The 21,100-nt window shown below is 31.1% G+C and overlaps 1 protein-coding gene across 3 annotated transcripts; it reads right to left on the bottom strand.

Annotated features, from left to right (window-relative positions):
- Positions 1 to 11,721: 11,721 nt before the first annotated feature.
- On the bottom strand, positions 11,722 to 14,643 carry LOC106785698. 3 transcript variants are annotated; one of them, XM_014746375.1, is made up of 3 exons: positions 14,264 to 14,643; positions 12,591 to 13,452; positions 11,722 to 12,368 (listed from the first exon to the last, which is right to left on the bottom strand). In XM_014746375.1, the coding sequence occupies exons 2-3, from the start codon at positions 13,187 to 13,189 to the stop codon at positions 11,876 to 11,878; spliced, it is 1,092 nt and encodes a 363-aa protein (XP_014601861.1). In that variant the 5' UTR covers positions 13,190 to 13,452; positions 14,264 to 14,643; the 3' UTR covers positions 11,722 to 11,875. The 3 variants fall into 3 exon arrangements, with proteins under 3 accessions (XP_014601861.1, XP_014601871.1, XP_014601853.1); XM_014746385.1 differs by lacking the exon at positions 14,264 to 14,643 and adding an exon at positions 13,503 to 14,201; XM_014746367.1 differs by lacking the exon at positions 14,264 to 14,643 and having other exon boundaries at positions 12,591 to 14,201.
- Positions 14,644 to 21,100: the final 6,457 nt, after the last annotated feature.

Genomic DNA, 21,100 nt, shown 5'->3' with positions numbered 1-21,100 from the left:
AGATACTTTTCTATATCGGTAGATACTCCATCTAAAAATGATTACTTCTTTTCCTTTTTTTCTTTTCTCGTGTTTTTTTCGACCGAATAGAATATATAGAATTGAAATATTATCGAATGGTCGGTAAAGACAGAGTCGCGAAATTAGAAGTTTTAATAAACACGTTATCAACGGATACGCCATAATTGATATTCGCTCTCTACACGTCCGCAAAACTAATTACACTTCAATCACCTGTCAATATTGATTCGCCATAACCTATCGGTAGATAATTCCTATGTGTATATATATATATATATATGTATATATTCTATGTGTACATATTTTGATATCCGCAACGAAACCATGAAAGACGAAAGATACTACCCATCGATATATATATATTTTTTGTTTTCCTACCTAAAACATTCCAGAATACAGAAACTCGTGATGTAATATGAGTAGGAAAAACGAAATATATGTATACATGTATCTATTCATTTAAAAATTGATATACATACAAGACGTCCCAAAAGTCGCTTTATTTGGAAAAGAAAAACAAAACAAAAAAAATCAATATTATTTTAATTACAATATTTTGATTTTTATTAGAAGATATGTGAATCTGATATTAAAGTATAATTAAAAATAATATGAGCTCACGATGCCATACCACTTCAAATAATTAAGGAATTCTTGGTACATCCTGTAAATATATGTATATGCATATTTTATGTTTATTCTACTTTTTAGTATCGTTGCTTATACTCCGTCTCATTTTCATATAACATGCATAACATCACGACAAGCCTTCAAATCCAAACTTGTTGTCAATCGATAAGCAAAGATGATCCTTCCATTGGATCATCTATAAAATTACGTGTTGTCCAGAATGAACGGCTGTAGGGAACCCGTCAATTCGCATCAACTAAATCAGGTTAACGACAATCACTTTCAATCACCAGATCTGTCTTCGTTCGCTAGTGTTGTGTGACGACGGAGATAATGCAATAGACCGAACATTTTGAATGAGAACGTTAGGTGCGTCCACGATAATTTGTCCTATGCTTTCATAACATCGAGAAACAAGAACAGACATAAAAGGAACATGAGAGAAAGAGAGGGAAGGAGAGAGAGAGAAGAGAAGAGAAGAGAAAGAGAAGCAGAAGATGTCTGTAGATAGATGGGTATACTTCTCTCGATGGTATTGTTATCTCGAAAGATAAACACTCTGTACTGAATTCCATTTCGGATTGTAATTGCTATTCCTGTTTATTCTTGCACTAAACGTTACCTCTGTCAGTCTGTTTGTCTATCAACTCTTTTTTTCTCTCTGTATATATATATATATATTTTTTTTAAAATAGTTTAACGATTGTTAAGTATAATTATTACTCGATACATGCCTCATTTTTGTATATTATCATCTTTCGATTCCTTCTTGAAACTTCATTCGTTCTTATTTCAATGATATAATATTACAAAAATCGACATCAGTTGAAACCATTTTGTAATCATAGATGGACATCTACGATTGTGAGCTCGGAGTATTTGGTATCAAGAAATATTTTTTATCTGAGACAAAATCAAACCTTTTTTACTTTAAATCTCATGCATCAGGATTTTTTGTTTTTCCAGCGTAGCTTTATCCTTTGGGAAATGTTTAAAATATAACATAATGTAAGTACACTTTTCTTGATCAAGAAAGAGAAGAGTATATAATTAATTAACATTTTATAAGAAGTAAGAAGAAGAAGAAGAAGAAGAAGAAGAATCATCGAAGGAAAAAGGAACAAAAATGAGAGGAAGAGGATGAATTTTAATTAATGTACACTGGGTAATACAGAAATATCATAATTTTCGACTTATTATCAAAAGATAGAAAAGAAAAACATTTTAGAAAATAATTATTATAAATTAAAATAAGATTCGCATTTTAAAATTCTTGGAAGAATTCGGACAATTCTCAAAGTTTAATAATTATTCTACATAAAAAGTAAAAAAAAAAAGAAACTTGATGCATTTAGGTAGAATAAAAAAGCGAAAAGTTCTCTTAAATAGTCGATACAAAATTAAAACCATCCAATCGTTTTCCCTTACCGATGCTTGACTTAACTTAAAATATTCAGATATCCTTGCAAACGACATTTTCGGGCTCGCTCAATTGCCTTAGTAGTCCAAATAGCGAGATAATCGGTGAAAGAATCGTTTTTAATAAAAGAAGACATAAAAAAAAAAGCAACATGAGTTTCCTCGTTTATTAAAAAAAATGGAAGTTCTTCCTTATTTTTATTTATATTATTTTATTCATTGTTCAGTATTGTCCAATTAAAATCCTTTAATAAAACAATTAGAAAAATAAAATTTGCACGATTTTATTTGATGAATTTAAATTAAAACATAAAGGCACAGCAAACAATTTTTGAAAATATAGATTATATTCTTGATAAAAAAATAATTAATAAACATACTATTATATATTGGTTCTCAATAATTTTCCCAAATATTGATATCCCAAAAGATTTTTATAGAAACGAAAACCAAAGAGATGTGAAGGACCGCGGGCTTACTTTAATTAATGAAAATAATGATTTTTGAAACGAACCTATGTAAAACAATTCTGGAAGTTGCAGAAAAACTCAACGTTTATCATTAAAAAATTATTCATTATTTAAACCATATAAATTTTTATATAAAACTTATAATTTAAAAAACAAAATAGAATTATTTTTAACCAATCTAATTAATTGTTTTAAAAATAGAGAAATAAAAATTTGACTTTTGACGTTTCTAAAAAATTTTTTTTATCGAAATTTGCTGGAAGCAATAAAGAAAGAAAATATTTGCAGGAAGAAACTGGAAACTATTGAAGAAGATTTAATGAACTTGTACTAATAATTTCTCACTATTAGCGATTAATATTATAACCTAATAATCGGTAGACACATACAAAGGCACGCAAGAGCACCCGACATTTCACGACGAGTTATGTAATAAAGACATTCCTTTGAATGGCAAGAATGTGGGTATGAATGTCATGCCGACATTTAAATTAGCGTCTTCCATTTTGTATTATGAATTATTAGTAAATAGAGAAGGAAAAAAACGAAATATTTATCAGTCCCATTCGATGAATTTGTTTGCATTATTATATGGATGGATAAAACATCGAACATAATTCGTTCAATAAAATAAGGTGAGAATATACAAAATTTGTTATGTTTCTTTTCAATGGTAGTTTTGCAATTTGTTATGCTATTAGAATAAAAGCTGCTAGTTTATTCGTAGTCGAGTACCATAGACATTATATATTCGATCTAAATTCCATGGTTTTCAATACTTTTTTCCATACAACGTTACGGGAATTGTGTGAATTCTTTTGTTGTAATAAACCTTCCAACTGGTTGATTCTGATAAAGATAACTTACAGTATTCTATACTTGCTTTTCTTTCAATTGTGCTACGTTTTTCTTATTATAGTTAAAATCTTGACATTTTGTAACGTTTGAACTTTCCACAAATATCTATCTTGTAGTTTATTATATTTAAATATAAATTATTTGTCAATCGTTAAGTCAACTATATAAATTTCAAAAAATATCATAGCGCGTCACGTCAAATTTAATATTCAATGATTAAATCTTTTATATCTAATCTGATAATATAACTTCCTAAATGAATTGTCCCCAAATTGACATCCAGATAAATTGCTTTTTCGTAACTGAAAATGGTAAATTTATCTGATTTTAATGGAAATCTTTAGCTTCGTTTTCATGATAAAATCGACGAATATACAAATATGCAAGAATTATTGTTAGTATTATAGAATATACGGGAATAATATCATAGATTATGGAATACAGTTTTCAATATTACTGAATACAATGAATAGTTCCGTTCCGTACCGATTTTATGACAATTATAATTATAGCAGTGTTAGTTTTATTAACGCTGTTTAACATAATAATAAAGCAAAAAAAAATGACATAATGACAGGATTTTAATAGTAACGCGACATAAAAACATGCAACATCGTCGATTAATATTGCAAATATGTTCAAAATAATATTCGCAATTATTTAACATGCTTTATTTATGCAGTTGCGTCTGATTATCTTTGCATTCAAATAATACTCTGTAGTCATTCTAATATCTTGTCGTGTACGCACATAAATCGGTATAGATAATTAATATTATACATCACGAATGATGAATCGTCTATCTATCTATATATATATACGTTACCGTCAAAGCCGGAAATCAGTCATTACTAGTAATTCCTCAGCATTACTATGAATGCAAAGAGCCTTCAGACGAAGTTGGAAATAAGAATTTTTAGAGTTTTTCCTAGACATCGAAACTTAATACTTTGATATCCTATAAAATATCAAATTACTATTTAAACAACGTGGAAAAGAATACATTCTCGGGCATAGACACACACAGCCATACGCAACCCCTCCCCCCTAAAAAACTTTTGAAAGAAATACCAGAGATTGTAATGCTGTAAATTGTACAACTTTGCTATTTCTTTGAAAAGTTTTGGTAAATATTTTTTATATTTTTAGCGAATGGATTTTAATGATTTTTATATTAAATTAAAGTACAATCTTTTGTCTACGCGTAGAATACTTATTCGAGTTATAATTCGATATGCAAATGTTCATAAAATGTGGGAAAATGCAATGCTGTAAATAGTGCATCTTTGCAATTTCTTTGAAAAGTTTCGGTAAATATTTTTTATACTAAAAGTGAATAGATTTCAATGAAACTTATATTAAATAAAAGTACACTCTTTTATCTACGCGTAGAATACCATATCGAGAATCTGAATATTTTCTATGAATTTTTACAAAACCCTAATTGATAAAATAATTATTTATTTCATAATTTAATGAAATCAATCATTATGCGTCGAACATTAATTACGATGTAACTTATCACATTTTCATAAATATTTATGTGCAAACACGAACGTGCTCAACTTATAGTTTAATGAATGTTTTTTTTCAAATTTCCTATAAAAAATAATTATTAAATTTTAAGTTGTCCGAATTTCTAAATGAATTTCGAAAAAATAAACTATAATTTCACATTCACATATAATACATAAATATATATTATATATATATATATATAAAAATAAAAAAGAAAGAAAGAAAAATAGAGTATAGAGATATATGCTATATTGAACATCGGCTGTGTGCATTAGACTGGAAACAAATGGTGCAGTCGGAGAAAGGCCGGGAACATTTTCCATCGTTTCAAAGTCGTCGAGGATATTTTTTACTTTTATGCATTCCACCGACACAGCATCGACACGGCAATCGACGAATTACGCGATTTGAAAAAAATCACCCTGGGCTAGTAGCTACGCACCACCTTTAACCATATTCATTCTCCATTCCGTAACGATAACCATCCCACGTTCTCTCGGATCTCTCGATAATTCATCGATTAAGTCGCGTACGGAATACAAATCGACGAGGAAAAATTAGAATTTTTCCCGTCGACCTTCTTCAGGTAGGAGGAGGAGGAGGAGGAGGAGGAGGAGGATATCGAGAGTATAGTTTTAGTAGGGGAAAAAAAGAAACTAAAATAAAATACCTCCCATCGATCCATCCGTATATTTTTATTCCGCGTAAAAAAAGAAAAAAAAAAAGAAAAACAAAAAAAAAAGGATACCAATCATTCTCCCGTTGAAGAAGGACTTAGGTAGGTATCTCGAGGAACGTAATCGTGCGAATTTTGTCGTTCGCGAAAGGACTCGATCGACAACAACTAAGATGACGGGGGTTCGTCCGTGAAAATGAAGGGAGGGTTAACAGCGTGTAAACTCTGTCGAGACGAGAATGGAAAGAGGGGTGGAAAAGAAGGAGGAGGAGGAGGAAGAAAATTTCGTTAAGCATCGGAGCGTTAAGGAACGATTGTCGTTAAGTTTAGTGGCACGTTCTCGTAACGTTCGAAGGAGATCGTAGGAAATAGAGAAGGATGGGGAAAGAGAGAAGGAGGTGGAGAAAAAGGAGGAGAATAAAGAGAGGGGGTATTTCCGAACAGAGTTTGCGTCTCGTCTATAAGTGTCCATGGTACTGCACGGATACGGTCAATGACTACTTTGCGCTTCCAAGAGGACTAAGCGTTTATCGAGCGACACTGGCGAACACACAGATACCACCAATAAGTGATACTAATACTCTGCTTTCGACAATAAAGAAGAAGAAGAAGAAGAAAAAGGAGGAAGAAAGTATAAGCTTTCGCTTCGAAGAGTAGTTTTCACCGTACACTTGCGGTAAATCTATAAATCCGTATGATAAAAGAGTGATGAGTTAAAGTACTCGAAAAATAAACGTTCACACCATACATCCCAGCTCTTTTTTTTATTTTATCGTAAGGATTGAATATTGAGAAAACAAAAATGTAACGCAAAAGATCATTTATTTTTCCTCCTTTTTCCTATTTCTATTTGAATATTACTTTACATATATTTATTGAGAATATTTTGCTGAATTTTATATATTCATTATTATTTCCTATATGGCTCGTTAATTATTACGGAATAATTCTTAAATTATACAAACACAAATAATTCAACATACATACATTCGTTAATTAGATTTTGCATTTTATTTACGTTAAAATATATATTTTTTTTTTATTCTATTATATATTATACATATCGCGTATTAAAAACAGAAGAATAATAGTCTTTTGATATGTGTTTTTTTGAAAACGATATACATACGTATCAGCGTGAAATTAATGTGAACGCGAATGAATTGTACGTCGCTGTAATAAAAAGATAAAGAGTGAAAAAACGGAAGAAAAAAGATTACCACGAGGTTTATGATTTTTTAACATTCAAACGTACGTTTATATTTCCTCTAGAAAAATAATATCTATACATATATTGTTAACGTTCATCAAAATATGTACAATATTGCCTAAAAGTTTGATATCACTTGCTGATTTTTATTTGTACAAAATCAAATAAACATATAAATTTTGAAATAATTTATCGTTATTAACTAAAATATTAACAAGTTGAATTATATTTTTATGAAATTCCACGATTTTCTTATAACGTAACTTATTTTTAAAGAAACGCACATTCTGAACTAATTGATATTAATTGTCACAAACGTAAAAATTGTACATGCGTTATTGAAAAATGAAAAATATCACATATGGGCTATTTTTTTGGACAAAGAATGAACGTCCTCATTCTAAACGGCTCGAAATATACCGTCAGTTTTTATTATAAGATAACAATTAATCGCTTGTATACACTATTTCATAACACTTCTAAACTCGGAAATACGTGTCATGTCAATTCGCTTAATCTTCGACGAAAAATCAAAGAGATATTGGACGTGCACTCGTCCTGTATTCTAGTAACGCGTAAATGTTGTAATTCGCCGCGATTTTTCTATCGCTTCCCTTGCTCGATGTTTCGCTGATTGATCGACTATACCTACGCAATAGTATAGTACATACACACACACACACAGATATATAAATATCGACGGTATGTGACGTGCGCTATCGTCGGACGATCACGAAAAATTTCACCTTCGAAAAACATTCGTCTTTTTCACATTCGTATTTCGCCTACCTGCTACGTATTTTTCCATGAAAAAAAAGAAGAGTTAGAGAAAGACATACAGAGAAAGAGAGAGAGAGAGAGAGAGAGAGAAAAAGAAAAAGAAAAAGAAAAGACATCGTTTTGAACGTACACAATGCGAATTACGAGAGGAGCACTTTTGAAGCAATTTTTCTTGTTCTTTTTTGTTTTATTAGTTTTGTTCAACTGGGAATACCAAAAATTGCGCACGGTGTTGCTTACTTTACGACAAGAGCCGTGAGCTTTTTCTCGCTAAGTTGCATTATGCGACGATTCTACGATAGCTTGCATCAGGACAATGAAAAAGTTAGAAGGATTAATTAAACAAAAAATATATATATATACATATATACGTATGTATGATATATAAATAAAAACTAAGAGAAAGACAGAGAAATAGAATGAGAGAAAGAGATAGTTATATAGGGGAAACGAAAAATATTCATGCATTCGAGTTCCGCTTGGTGTGATACGTGCTATTCATAGAATGGAATGTCTAAAGCGTGTAAACGCAAACGTTCCATGATCTTCCACTATATGACGGGTTATAACATTTTTTTTATGCTGACCATACGATAAATACTCAAATTTTATCTCTATCTCATTCTGCCTTTTATCAATTTTTCTATCATTTTACTCACTTTAATTTTTTTACTGAATGATAAAATAAAGAAAAGAAGGAATAGGAAAAACAATATGGGATGAAAAAAGAAAGAGAGAGAGAGAGAGAGAGAGAGAGAGAGAGAGATATTTTAAGAGAAAAGTTTGATTCGTGGACCGAAAATCGTTTTAGCTATCCAAGTATTTATCAATGAAATCCTCGATACGCGAAATGTTTTTCATTCTTTGATAGATTAATTTCGAATTTTCAATTCACTTGCCGGTTTAACTTGTTTTGCAATATTCGCCAAATAAACTAAAAGCAAAACTAAAGATAAAAAATATAAAAGATATCTTTTTGTTTAAGAGAAATAAATCGATAATTCTTGACATAAAAACTGGTTATTATGATAGTAGTCTAAGTCATTTGAGATAATATTGAAATATATTTTATATTTTATCCGACATTTAACAAAATTGTGTTATTCATATAAAAAAAGTATTATTTTTAAAAAATAAATATATTTTTATTTCCGTTCGTTATTATAAAAATTACTATTAAGTAAAACAAGAATATGTGAAAATATATCTGAATATAAAATATATGTTTAAATAATGATTAAATTATTTTTTCATAATTATATATATATATATAATATGAAACATTTAAAGGAATTTTTAATTATTTAATCCCGCTAATGTGTGCAAATTTTGTTGAAAAATCGATAACGTATATTACGTTTTTTCATTATACAAAGAATTTACTGGTATTTTATTGTAAAAGAAAGAAGATTTTACGTACAAATATGATATTTCTGACTTTTGCTTACTTTCAATAAGGGTTAAAAGTAAACTTAAAAGAAATCACAGTAAGAAAGTGAAGAAATTTATCTTTTTGGTGGACCACTTGTCCAATATCACTGTCGGATGTTAAGTGAGAGAGAATTTCTTCTACGAACGAAGCTACGTATTTTCAATAGCATTTGAGACTAGTCTTCGAAAATAGAACACTATCGAAGAAAGACGATTTTAAAGAAAACACACGGTATCTTTGAACTTTTCATCAAAAGGCTTCTTTTAAAAAGTATTTTGACAAGAGAAAAGTACAACGACGATTCACCTTTGACAACCGATTTATACTTTGGGAAAAATGTAAAGTATAGTAGATAATACATACAATAATTTATATATATATATATATATATATATATATATATATATATACACACATACATACATCATACATACATATACGTATACGTACGATCTCTTTAAATACGTTAGCCTTTTAAGGAGTTATCGTAGAGTCAGAAACATACTTTCCCTCATTTTTAACATTTTTCAACATAAATCATAAATTTTCTCCCAACCATCAACGATTTATCATTGTCCAGAAGCGTGCTATTAAAACTGTTCACGTAATACTAAACATACGAAAACGTGGACGTCCTATTTATATGTGTATATATATTTAGGTGTATTTATATACACATACACAGTTTACTCACGGCTGCTTGAAAAGTCACGATCGCCAATCGCGAACGTGTGCTTCGCGTTTCAAAGTTGAACGAACGAGAAAGGCATAGATGGGAATAAACTAACTGAAAATTCGAAGCATTCCGTTCATTTTCATTCTCCATTTAAAACGTGTACGATATTTATAATTACGATTACGGCGAGTATATGTATATGTGCGTAAATTAAATTAAACATTAATTCATTAAGAAAATTAAAAAAAACAAAAAAAAGACAAAGACGAGCTTCGATTTGCGAGGAAATTCGATTGATTAATAATTGAAGGACGAATTTTAGTTATATATATATATAAAAAACAAAAAGATAAGTTGTTTGGTACCAACTTCTATTTTTTTTTCATCCTTTCTGTCTCTCTCTGTCTCTTTCTTTCTTTCAAATTTTCCAGCGGATATTATCGAAATAAAAAAGATAAAAAAGTTCTGGATGGAGAGGTTTTTCTCGCAAAGTGACTGCATTAACAAACCATCCCAAACGTATCGCGATGACAACCAATTCAAAGGATGCTGTATGCCATTGAAAAAAATTCATTATCCGTGCTCACCAATCATAACCTCAGCGACTAAAACGAAATGTGTCACGTTGCGACTCGTTATTACATTTATTTTATTAATTTTAATAATGGCTTGCATCTATCGGATATCTGGACAAAACCTACCACATTTCTCGTATCGACGAAGGATTGAAGAAACACCACGTTTGGGTGGAACTTCGATTCCAAACTCGAACCCAAGCTGCAATCCAAATTCGAAACCACATTCTAACGAAACCGATAAGACAGAAGAAACTCGTACTAATCTAGGTAAGCTCTTTTAGAAAAGCTCAATTTTATTTTAATGAAGATTGATTTCTCAATGTGTAAAAATAACAACAAATAATTCTTTTTTCGTTTCTTTTCTATATTTCTTATCGATATATATATTTCTAAAGAGGAAACTGAAGATACAGATATGGATAAATAAAATTTACTACTCATTGTAAAAGAATAGAGAACAAAAATAATGTAGAAAATTTTTACACAGGATATATATTATCTGTACAATCGGTGAGTATTATACTAACGTTTTTAATTACATTTTAATGAAATCTTTCACATCGATAAAACGTATAATAAAGATCGGATTGTTTTATCTATTAGTCTTCCTTCCATCTACACTTTTTACATTATCTTTGTAAAAATATTGAAAGAGATAGACCAGTATATTAAGATAACGTACATATACCTAGATATTACATTACGTATACAGATATATATACCCACGAACGACAATATCGATACATTGATATTGGGATTGGAAAATTCTATCTCTAAACGTCCAAAGAGAGCACGGTGTAAGACAATTTTTTTCGATAACCTCGAACAGAAGTTTATTTTTATTTAAAACATATGCACGCCAAAATTTACTGAAATGCAAATTATTATATAGTACTATATGTAAATTGGACAAAAAAAAAGAAAAAAAGAAAAAAAAAAAGAAATATCAATACATATAACGAACGTATAAATAATTAATTTAAAATATTACATTGTACCCCTTATGCAAATTTGAAAGGAACAAACACATTGATATACCGAGTATCCTATTTATCTTTTGCACCCTCTTATACTAGTTTCTTCTGTATTCTATATTTCCGTGTAAGATAAAAGTGACGTAAATATTTTTTCGCAAAACACCAAATGCATGTAACGTTATTTTTCAACAAAATATGAGAATAGTTATTTACATGAAATATTTTACTATATTTAAATTTGTCCATTGTAAAATAACTTTTGTAAATACACTTTAAATGAAAGTCTATAAAAACACAAGAAATTGAGGAGTGCAGAAAATAAATTAAACATCCCGTATACGAGAATGAGTTGAAAAATAAAAAGACTATTATTTTTCGAAATAAAAGCTAGTTTAACCGAATAAAAAAATTGTTTCTCTCTTTTATGTTAGATTCAAAAATTTTCAACGTATTATTGTATTTACACTATCAGTCAAAATTATTTGACTATCTTTTTTATCGTTATAAATAAAGAACAAAAGAACCGATAAAGAAAACGGTCGTTCAACATGTATCTTCCATCAAAACATTTTACGTCATATTAAAATGTATTATATTATGATTTATATTTTATTTTCTTTTTTTTTCTTTTTAATGACGAAAAGATTTAAAACACTCGATCCATTGTTGAACAATTTCCTTATTAGTAAAATCTTTTTGAAGTAATAAATTAAAATAGTCTAATGAAGTTGATGATAACTGTTCAATTAATCGTTCACGCGTTATAGAAAAATATTCACTTATAACAGCGTCAACGTAAATCATCAATATTTCTTGAAGGAAACGTTGATCTTGAGATGGTGTTGGAGTATTCATGATTAAAATGATAACAAGTTCGATAGCAGGCGAACAATATCTCATTGTTTGCCAGTCGATCATTTTCGCATCAATTGGTCGACCGTTCTTCTCGCGTTTGAACAACAACTTACTTTTCGAAAAATCACCATGACATATGCATGAGATATCATCAATATTCGTATTAGTTTCTCTCGAAGTCTCCATAAAAACCTGATTACTCTCCCATAATTTTTTCATTTCTTTTACCAACAATAAATTTTCTAAGGATTCGTCGACTTCATGGACCCTGTAAAAATTAAATGAACACATTACATTATTTTTTTTTTATCAAAAGATTGTTGAGATTTATAAGAGAAAATAAAATTAATGTGAGCATTAAATGAAAATATTTAACAAGATTTCTAATATCGTCATTAATTAAAACGATACAGAAAAATAATTTGTAAGTTATAAAAAGTGATGGGACTAAATGAAAAATATGTAATCACTCGTTATGTGACTTACTTACTCGGAAACATCGTTGGTAACGATAATATTTGAAAGTTTCATGTAAAATTCGCGAAAATGTTCAAACTTTTGTGCTTTCAATCTTAAACCAGTCCCATGAAACCTTCCAAGAGTTTTCACAGATAACTTCAATTCTTCATCGTCCATTTCCCGTTGTTGTTGAATCGTTTGATATCCATTCGCAGTTAAATCCTCGAGAACGATGACCGGCATTCCGTATCGTCCCATATCCGCAACATAACACTTTGGAAATTGATCTGTATTATATACCGAGGTCATTTTACTGTAAAACATTTCTTCGTTTTGAAAACGCGCGAATGAATTTTCCGATTGAACTGACGTTGGTAGAAGCTTTATGATTAAAGGAAAAGCTTCAACTTCACCGGAAAATCTAACAAAAGCTTTGACTCGATATAATTCCCATGGTTTTGTCGAATCTCGATAAGTTTCGATTAATTCAACAATTGCTGAGTCGAATTCAACGAATTCACGTGAACCTGATTCGCAGAAACATCGATTATAGACCATTTCTGGTAAAAGATCTGTTTTAATGAACTTTATATTCTCTTCTTGCGATTCCTTCATCATCGTAGTCATCATAATGAAGCGTAAATATGTATACTCTTTGATTATAAAAATATATTTCGTTCATTCGTATATATACGTTGGTTTTCAAATGAAAATACTGAAATAAAATACTGAGAGCAATTAAGGACAGTAACGATAGTGGCAGTGGCAGAGGTGGAAGTGATTGCGGCCTCCTTCTCGTTGGAACTCGTTTAAGTTTTCGTACCCTCGTAAATTATACTAACTTTTTCGATGGCGACTCGACTCGACATACCGTCGTCACAACACGCATACACCTACAAACACTCATATATAGACATATATATATATACACATGTATACACACAATTTAAAACGTGCTTCCCGTGTTTCCGCAAAAATCGAACGATGATAACGATTATCTTTCTGGAATATCTGCCGAGTTTAATTTGGTCACACTAACACTAGTTAATATATGCACGTGTTAAATGTATAAGTACATATATATATATATATATAGAACTTTTTAGTAAAGTATTCTCGGAGCAGCAAACAGCATATAAATTGCTCGTCGAACTTGTTCGTTGATTCTCCTTTCGTAGATTTGAAAATTCACTAAATAAATCGCTATTAAATGACGACTATTTTGAGCCAGTTGAAACTTTAAATTTTTATTAACACGTAATCTAAAGATATATTCCCAATGGAGTATATTACTTTCTATAATAGGTGTTGAACGACATTTAACGATTACATTTTCTATTAAGTACTTGAATATTTATCGATATACTATTATATTTCGTTAATCGTACGTCAGTAGTATATCGATATTAAAGATTATATCGGACGATCGATTTAACTATTATTTTCTAAAGAAATATGTCATTATCCGACGAATATTTCAGTAATACTGTGTAACGTTGTAATTATTGTATCTAAATATATCATATAATCGATTTTAGAGATAAGAATTTAATCATCACACAAAAACAATCATTTAAACATCTCTACAATGTTATTTATAATTTTTTTTTTTATATTTATCGGTCTTCTCAGTATTCACTTATTTTTGTCGATCATTTATATTTTTACTATATTGTAACATACAATTAATATTGTTTACTGTACCTGATCACTAATTATTAATAAAATAAAATGAACGAACGCGAACACAAGAGCGGATAAAATTCACGATTTCTTTTCAAACACGAGTATATGTATATAAATAATTATTATAATATTTATTTGAATACAGTTGTGTTGTATCTTCGTCTAATGTATTATATTAGTACGACGAAACGAGAACTGATGTGAGACTGAATATGAACTTCGTACAGTATGTTTTCCCCCACTAATCGTCCAATTTCGAAATAACAAGCCGTTCGCATCTCACAATCAATGTCGTCACAAACAAGTTTACGGCTCGTCGCTTCTCATCTACAACTAACCATACAGTTATCAGTTGAACGTTCTGCTAGATAACAAACGACTTTATATTTCATGATTGATAAAATGATATAATATTCTACTTTTTCAATATTAATAATGCAATATTAATAATTATACACGAAAATAATTCATATATATAATATATAATAATATTATAATAATATAAGTATTAGTAGAGTACAGTATAGTATTAGATATACCTTAAATGATTGTCAATTAATCAATGGAAACGTTTATTGTAATCTAAAAGCACAGAACCATCCTCTACGAAATTTGCCGTTAGACTGATAGTTTGACAACAGTAGTATATGAAAATCGATCAAATTTCTTTTGTTGATTTTTCGTTATATGACTTTTCCAAGAAGACAACGAGAATAATATTTGTATTTAATAGAATTTAAGATTATAATTATTTTATTTTTAACGTTGTTTTAACGTTTATATAATTATTTAAATAAAAATGTATTTGTTTAAACATTTTAACATAGTGCGGGCTTTTAGCTTGAAGTTTTCATTTAAAAACATATCCAATTAAAAGTATTTCGTGTTCAATGTATGTATCTGTATAAATACAGATTTTGTATAAGATGTATAAGAAGTTGTCTATTTTCAGGCGCGACGTATGTTTATACACATTAATAATTTTTTATACTTACATCAATTAATTAGGGAGATATTTTGATGATACTTACAAATTTATTGTCAGTGATTCGTTAAAATCGAATTATTCAATAAAATTTAGAGAATTGATATAACGATACTATGATACCATCGATCACTTACGATACTCGCTAACTTCATATCTATAATAAAAATACAATACCTAAACCAAAATCATGTTTCAAAATTATAAATAAACTTAATAAATTCATCTGAAATGTTTTTATCATTATCCGTTAAACATCCGTGTAACATCGATCGTAATAATATTAATTCATCTTAACTTATTATTAATAAAATAATAAAAAAATATATAAAACGATAGAGGAGTTTGATGTCACAAATGAATCCTTGTCAATCAACAGTACCTTTACAAACTAATCCAAATAATTTTCAAACGTATCAGCAAACGAGTAACCAACAAAGCACGCAATGCACCGCCTGCCCTGGGAATTCTCAAGGTAATTCGATCAGAGAAGCCTCGTAACTTGTTCGTTCGTTCGATCGATTATTTAAATAGAATTTATTCACTTCAGGACAATATACGCAGGGTCCGTTCAGTCAATTTTACCAACAAGAAGGTTATTTGTCGGGAAAATATCCTTGTACAACGCAACTGCCAACAAGCACTAATAATCCTTGCCAAGGGATTCCTTGTCAAAATCAAATTTCATCAATGCAAACGCAAGCAGCTAATTGCGGACCTTTACCTCAAAATATAATCGATCAGATTCGTTCGTGTATTGCTAACACAACACCGATCTTTATTATTCCTGGTGGTTGTCAGCAACCAGTGGTAGCTACTCAACAAGCAGCTTCAACTCCGGGTATATTAAATCCTTTGGCAACTGCGAATAATCAATCTTCGAGTGTACCACATTATATTTCTTCATCACCACCACCAATCTGTCCACCTTCTTTCTATCCTTATCCAATTCCTTTCCCTATATTCGATCCATTCGGAATGAACAAAAGAGAACAGCAAAAAAATTGCGGTTGTTCTACAAGAAGTAATGCAGAATTGATGGGATTAAGACAATGTCCACCTTTATCTTATTGTTCCAATTCTTATCAAGAGGAGGAACATCGTTGTTCGGAAACCACAGATGACACCATCTGTTCCAAAAGAAATTGTCCCTCTGCAATAAGTCTTCAAGCTTTAGCATCTCAATTGTTGTCCATACAAGGTATCGTTTCTTGCACAGCTACCCGATTACTTCTCAGAAAGATACCAGCCTCGAATATAACAACGTCGATGGAAGATACAATGGAGAGAGCTCAAAGATCTATCAACGTTCTCAATAAAGATCAATTGTTAGTTGAATCGAGAAACTCTCAACAAGTGAACGCTCTGATAAATCTTCACATGACTGCAAATCCACCGGCCAACATAATCCCGATTCTAACGTTGGTGCAACTTAAAGTGAACGTTTTGAAGGCTCTAGTCGAAAATCTGATCAATAGAAAATTGATGGAAAATCAGGGTTTGGAGGTAGGATATACAATTTTCTAGTTAGGATTAAATTTCGTTAACAATTGTTAGCAAATTAATCATGAATTTAGGTAGAAGCTACCGATTCGATAGATCCAACAATTCTCGCATTGAAAACCGATGCCGAACTTCGTGAATTTTTGGTTATTTTAAAACAAAAGGAATGCGACGAAAGAGTTAACCTCAATTTTGCGCCATATCGTTCTCAACGTGTCATCGCTGAGAACAGGTTGAATAACGTTCAGAAAAAGATTCAGCAGGTCGAGCTCGAATTCGAGAGAAGGAGATGCAACGTTGTACCATCGATACCAATCTCTTCTCAAATCGTACGGGAATTCGCCGAAACACCTTGCAATTTTTCAAACTTAAGTTATCCAGGCCTGATGAGTCCTACGATACCAGAAAGAATGGAAGAATCGCGAAAATCTCCAGATCCTTTTGCGATTACACTCAGATGTCCGAGAAAACTTCGACTTAAACCTCACGTTGGTAGTCCCGATGTAACTTACGATTATTCGAACAAAAAACCGACACAAAGAGAATCCACGAGCATTGAAAAAAGTTCTCAGAGCGAACCAACGAAGGATAAAAAACATACCGATTGTCCGAATCGTGAGATTTGTACCTGTTACGAAGGAAGCTCCTCGGAAGAGAGTTTGGAGGAAGACAAAAAAAAACTTCAACTAAAAATCGACGAGAGAGGAAACGTGACCGTGACGAGCAACGCTAAACTGAAGGATGTGTCCTTCATGAAGTTAGCATCAAACGTTTCTCTTCAAACGAGAAAGCCCAATGACGTTTTCGAAAAGAGAAATCGTAAGGTGAAATCCACTCCAAGCGAGATAGATTCGAAGGATTTCCGTAAACCGTCCTTGCTCGTTGTTCCGAAGGTCGAAGAAATCTCCGAGGTAACTCAAATCGGTGAGCCTTTTGCTAACATCGACATCGATCTTGTGGCAGACGTGAAAGCGTACGACACGGTTAGTGAAAACGAAAGGGAAAGTTTCGCGAGAGCTCGTTTGACTTTAGAAGAGTTCAAGGTCGATGCTGATGCCCTCAAGGACAAAAAGGAGGAAACGAAAATCTCTATATCCGATGTGAATGGTATTAATGGTGAGAATGCGAAAAATAAAACTGCGAATTCTAAAATACATTTTAAAGCGTTGACCACTTTAAATGATAAAGAGGTCCAAATTCCAAAAAATAAATTCGATAAGATAATAACGAGTATCAAAGAAGAGCCTATAGAACCTGATAAGGTAAAAACCAATGCACATATTGAGGAATCTGAAATGGAAATTGCAACGAATAATTTGGAAGAAAAATTGTCCTCCATCAAAGAAAATAAAAACAAAGTTTTGAACTCTAAGACGCCTGAGAGTAAAATCACGAAAAACTTGGAATACGACGATATCACTAAATCAGAAACTACAGACGAGACAGAGGAAATGATCGAAGCTGAAAAACCGAAGGAAACGTTTATAAGCACGGCAAGTATTAAAATTGAACCTCCAGAAGTTGACGAACTGGAAACTAATGAATACACGGAAGAAACTACGGAGAGCAGTACGAAAATCGTGGACGAATTTTTAGAAAAACCAAAGAAAACATTCCTGACGACTTTCAAAATCGATAATTCGATAAAACTCGAAGATGAAGATGAAGCCAGGAGAATGCTTGAAGTTGAGAGACCTAAGAAAACGTTTGTAACAACGGCAAGTATTAAAATTGAACCTCCAAAAGTTGACGAACCGGAAACGAATGAATACACCGAAGAAACTACGGAGAGCAGTACGAAAATCGCGAACGAAATTTTAGAAAAACCAAAGAAAACATTCCTGACGACTTTCAAAATCGATAATTCGATAAAACCTGAAGATAAGAGACCTAAGAAAACATTTATTAGTACAGCAAGTATCAAAATTGAACCTCCAAAAAATGATGAACAGGAAAAAGATGAATATATAAAAAAAACTACAAGCAAAAGTTCAGAACTCACCGATGGATTTTGGGAAAAACCAAAGAAAACATTCTTAACGACTTTGAAAATCGGTAATTCGAAAAAATCCGAAGATAAGAAACATAATAAAACGTTCATTAGTACAGCAAGTATCAAAATTGAACCTCTAAAAGGTGATGAACAGGAAACAGATGAATATACTGAGGAAATTATGGGAAAAAGTTCTAAAATCGCGAACGAACTTTCGGAAAAACCAAAAAAGACTTTCGTGACAACTTTGAAAGTCGGTAATGCGACAAAACCCGAAGTTGAGAGACCTAAGAAAACCTTCATTAGCACAGCAAGTATCAAAATTGAACCTCCAAAAGTTGACGAACAGGAAACAGATGAATATACCGAAGAAACTACGGCGAGGAGTTCGAAAATCGCTGACAACCTCTTCATAAAACCAGAGAATAAATTTCTGACTACTTTAAGAATCAGTAATTCGATAAAACCCGAAGTTGAAGATAAAAAGACGGAGACGATCGAAAGCAAAGATTCAGAGAAAAGTTTTGTATCAAAGGCGTTCATCAAAATCAAACCTGAAAATCACGAAGATAGACAACTTGAATCAAAAATATTTAAAGAAAATTGGAATCAAATGAAAATGAATTTAATCAAGAAAGAAGGGAAGGAAAATGAAGAAAAGAAAAGCTCAACGGTGGATTCAGCAAAATCATTTGATGGTTTATATAAAACGAATTTTGTTTTGGAAGGAACCAATGAAAAAAGTAAAGAGAATAACGTAAATACGAATACAGTTGCGTCAATATCTATAGGAAAGGAAAAAAATGTAGGGAAAGAGAAGAAAATGTCGACATTTTTAACAGAGAAAGGAAGAAAGGAGAAAATCGTGTCAATGTTGACAGAGATTAAATACGACGAACCTGAAGCAATCGCCGAGCGATTTCAAAGCGCGTTGACTCGAAATTTTCAGTTGGATAACGATGTCATCGATCGATGTTGCGAGGCGAAATACGAGAGAACTGAAACTGGGAACTACTATACGATGGCTTTGGCTTCCCCAGAAAATCGCTTTCCATGGAGAATCGGTAAGTCCTTGCTAATCGCGTGCAAATAAATCACGGATAATTAACGGATTTTCAATGATTCGAGCGCGCATGTGGGCGTGGACCTATAAAAAAAGAAATGAAAAAGAAAGATTATAGATAGGGAAAAGAAACTGCGCGGAAAATTAAATGGATCGAACAGAATGAAATAAAAATTTCGTTAGTTCATTAATTACCATAAAAAGAAAAGTCAAATAAAAATATAAATAGGTTTATGATAACGCGAAACGTATTCAGTTTATAATTAACTCACTGTATTGGTATAGAATGAAAACAAGAAAAGAAGAATGAATAAAACATTTAAAAATATCAATGTGTTATTTTTCACAGATTTCGAGAAGCACGCGAATGACATAAAACAATTTAATAATCAAAGACGTGATGCAAGATTTGAAAATACGTTTCTTCCGGAAACAACTTGGACTAAATTAAATACGTACGATCCTAATGTGAATAGATTTCCGTTCGTAAATAGCGATCGCGAAACTTCCAAGTGTCACTTTGAAGAAAAAAAAGGTTTATTATCGGAAATGATCTCTTTAATGAGTAATCAAATAGCATATTTTAGTAATGCGATCAATAAGATTGCAGTGTTCACAAATATTTTATCGAGTTACGATGAATCCGAGACTTCGCAAATGAATTTAACGTCGAAGAAAGATACGAAAACTAAGTTGACAAATTTTGAAAGGATTTGGACTAATCCTTGCAAAGAATATCTCGCTATTCTGGAAGATGTTAAAAAACTCGATGAGAATGGAATCAAAAATCGTCATTATTCTGTAACTTCCATTTGGAAAAAATCGATGAAGAAATTAGATAAAAAGGAACAACGTGTTATCGGAAAGGATTCCTTAGATATATTAATAAAAGACAATAACAATAAGGTACGAAATAGATTGAAGCATTTGATCATCAAAAACAAGAATAATCAAAAAAGTTATCTGATACCTGAAAATTCGTTTCGCGGATTAGAATTGCAACCTTATAAAAAATCAAACCTGGGTCGACCATACAAAATACGAAGAAATTTGCTAATCCGTAGTCGTCTCAAAGACAATCACACGTTCAAACAAAACCTTCTTCCACCTTTCACAATCGTTAAACGGAAACGCGAGAGGAACTATAAATCTTTTCGTGAAATACCTAGACAGGAAAAAAATAAGAGAACGCTAGGTCGAGTACAGAACGTCAAGAATTACAAAAACTTCTTCTGTTCCTTGCCTTTGATAAAAGGAAAGAATTCGAAAATTAGTTTTACGATCAAGAAATCGTCCACATCAAAGGCAATA

This window comes from Polistes canadensis, unplaced genomic scaffold (assembly GCF_001313835.1).
Source record: "Polistes canadensis isolate GaletaPanama2010 unplaced genomic scaffold, ASM131383v1 scaffold_2, whole genome shotgun sequence".
Lineage (NCBI taxonomy): Eukaryota > Metazoa > Arthropoda > Insecta > Hymenoptera > Vespidae > Polistes > Polistes canadensis.
This window is presented reverse-complemented; position numbering and strand designations above follow the sequence as displayed.

What these genes read in the sequence shown, in the direction of transcription:
- LOC106785698 (XM_014746375.1), bottom strand. Translation starts at nt 13,189, where the DNA reads ATGATGACTACGATGATGAAGGAATCGCAAGAAGAGAATATAAAGTTC. An exon ending in GTTACCAACGATGTTTCCGA is followed by an intron (nt 12,369 to 12,590) that starts GTAAGTAAGTCA and finishes TAATTTTTACAG; the next exon opens with GGTCCATGAAGTCGACGAAT.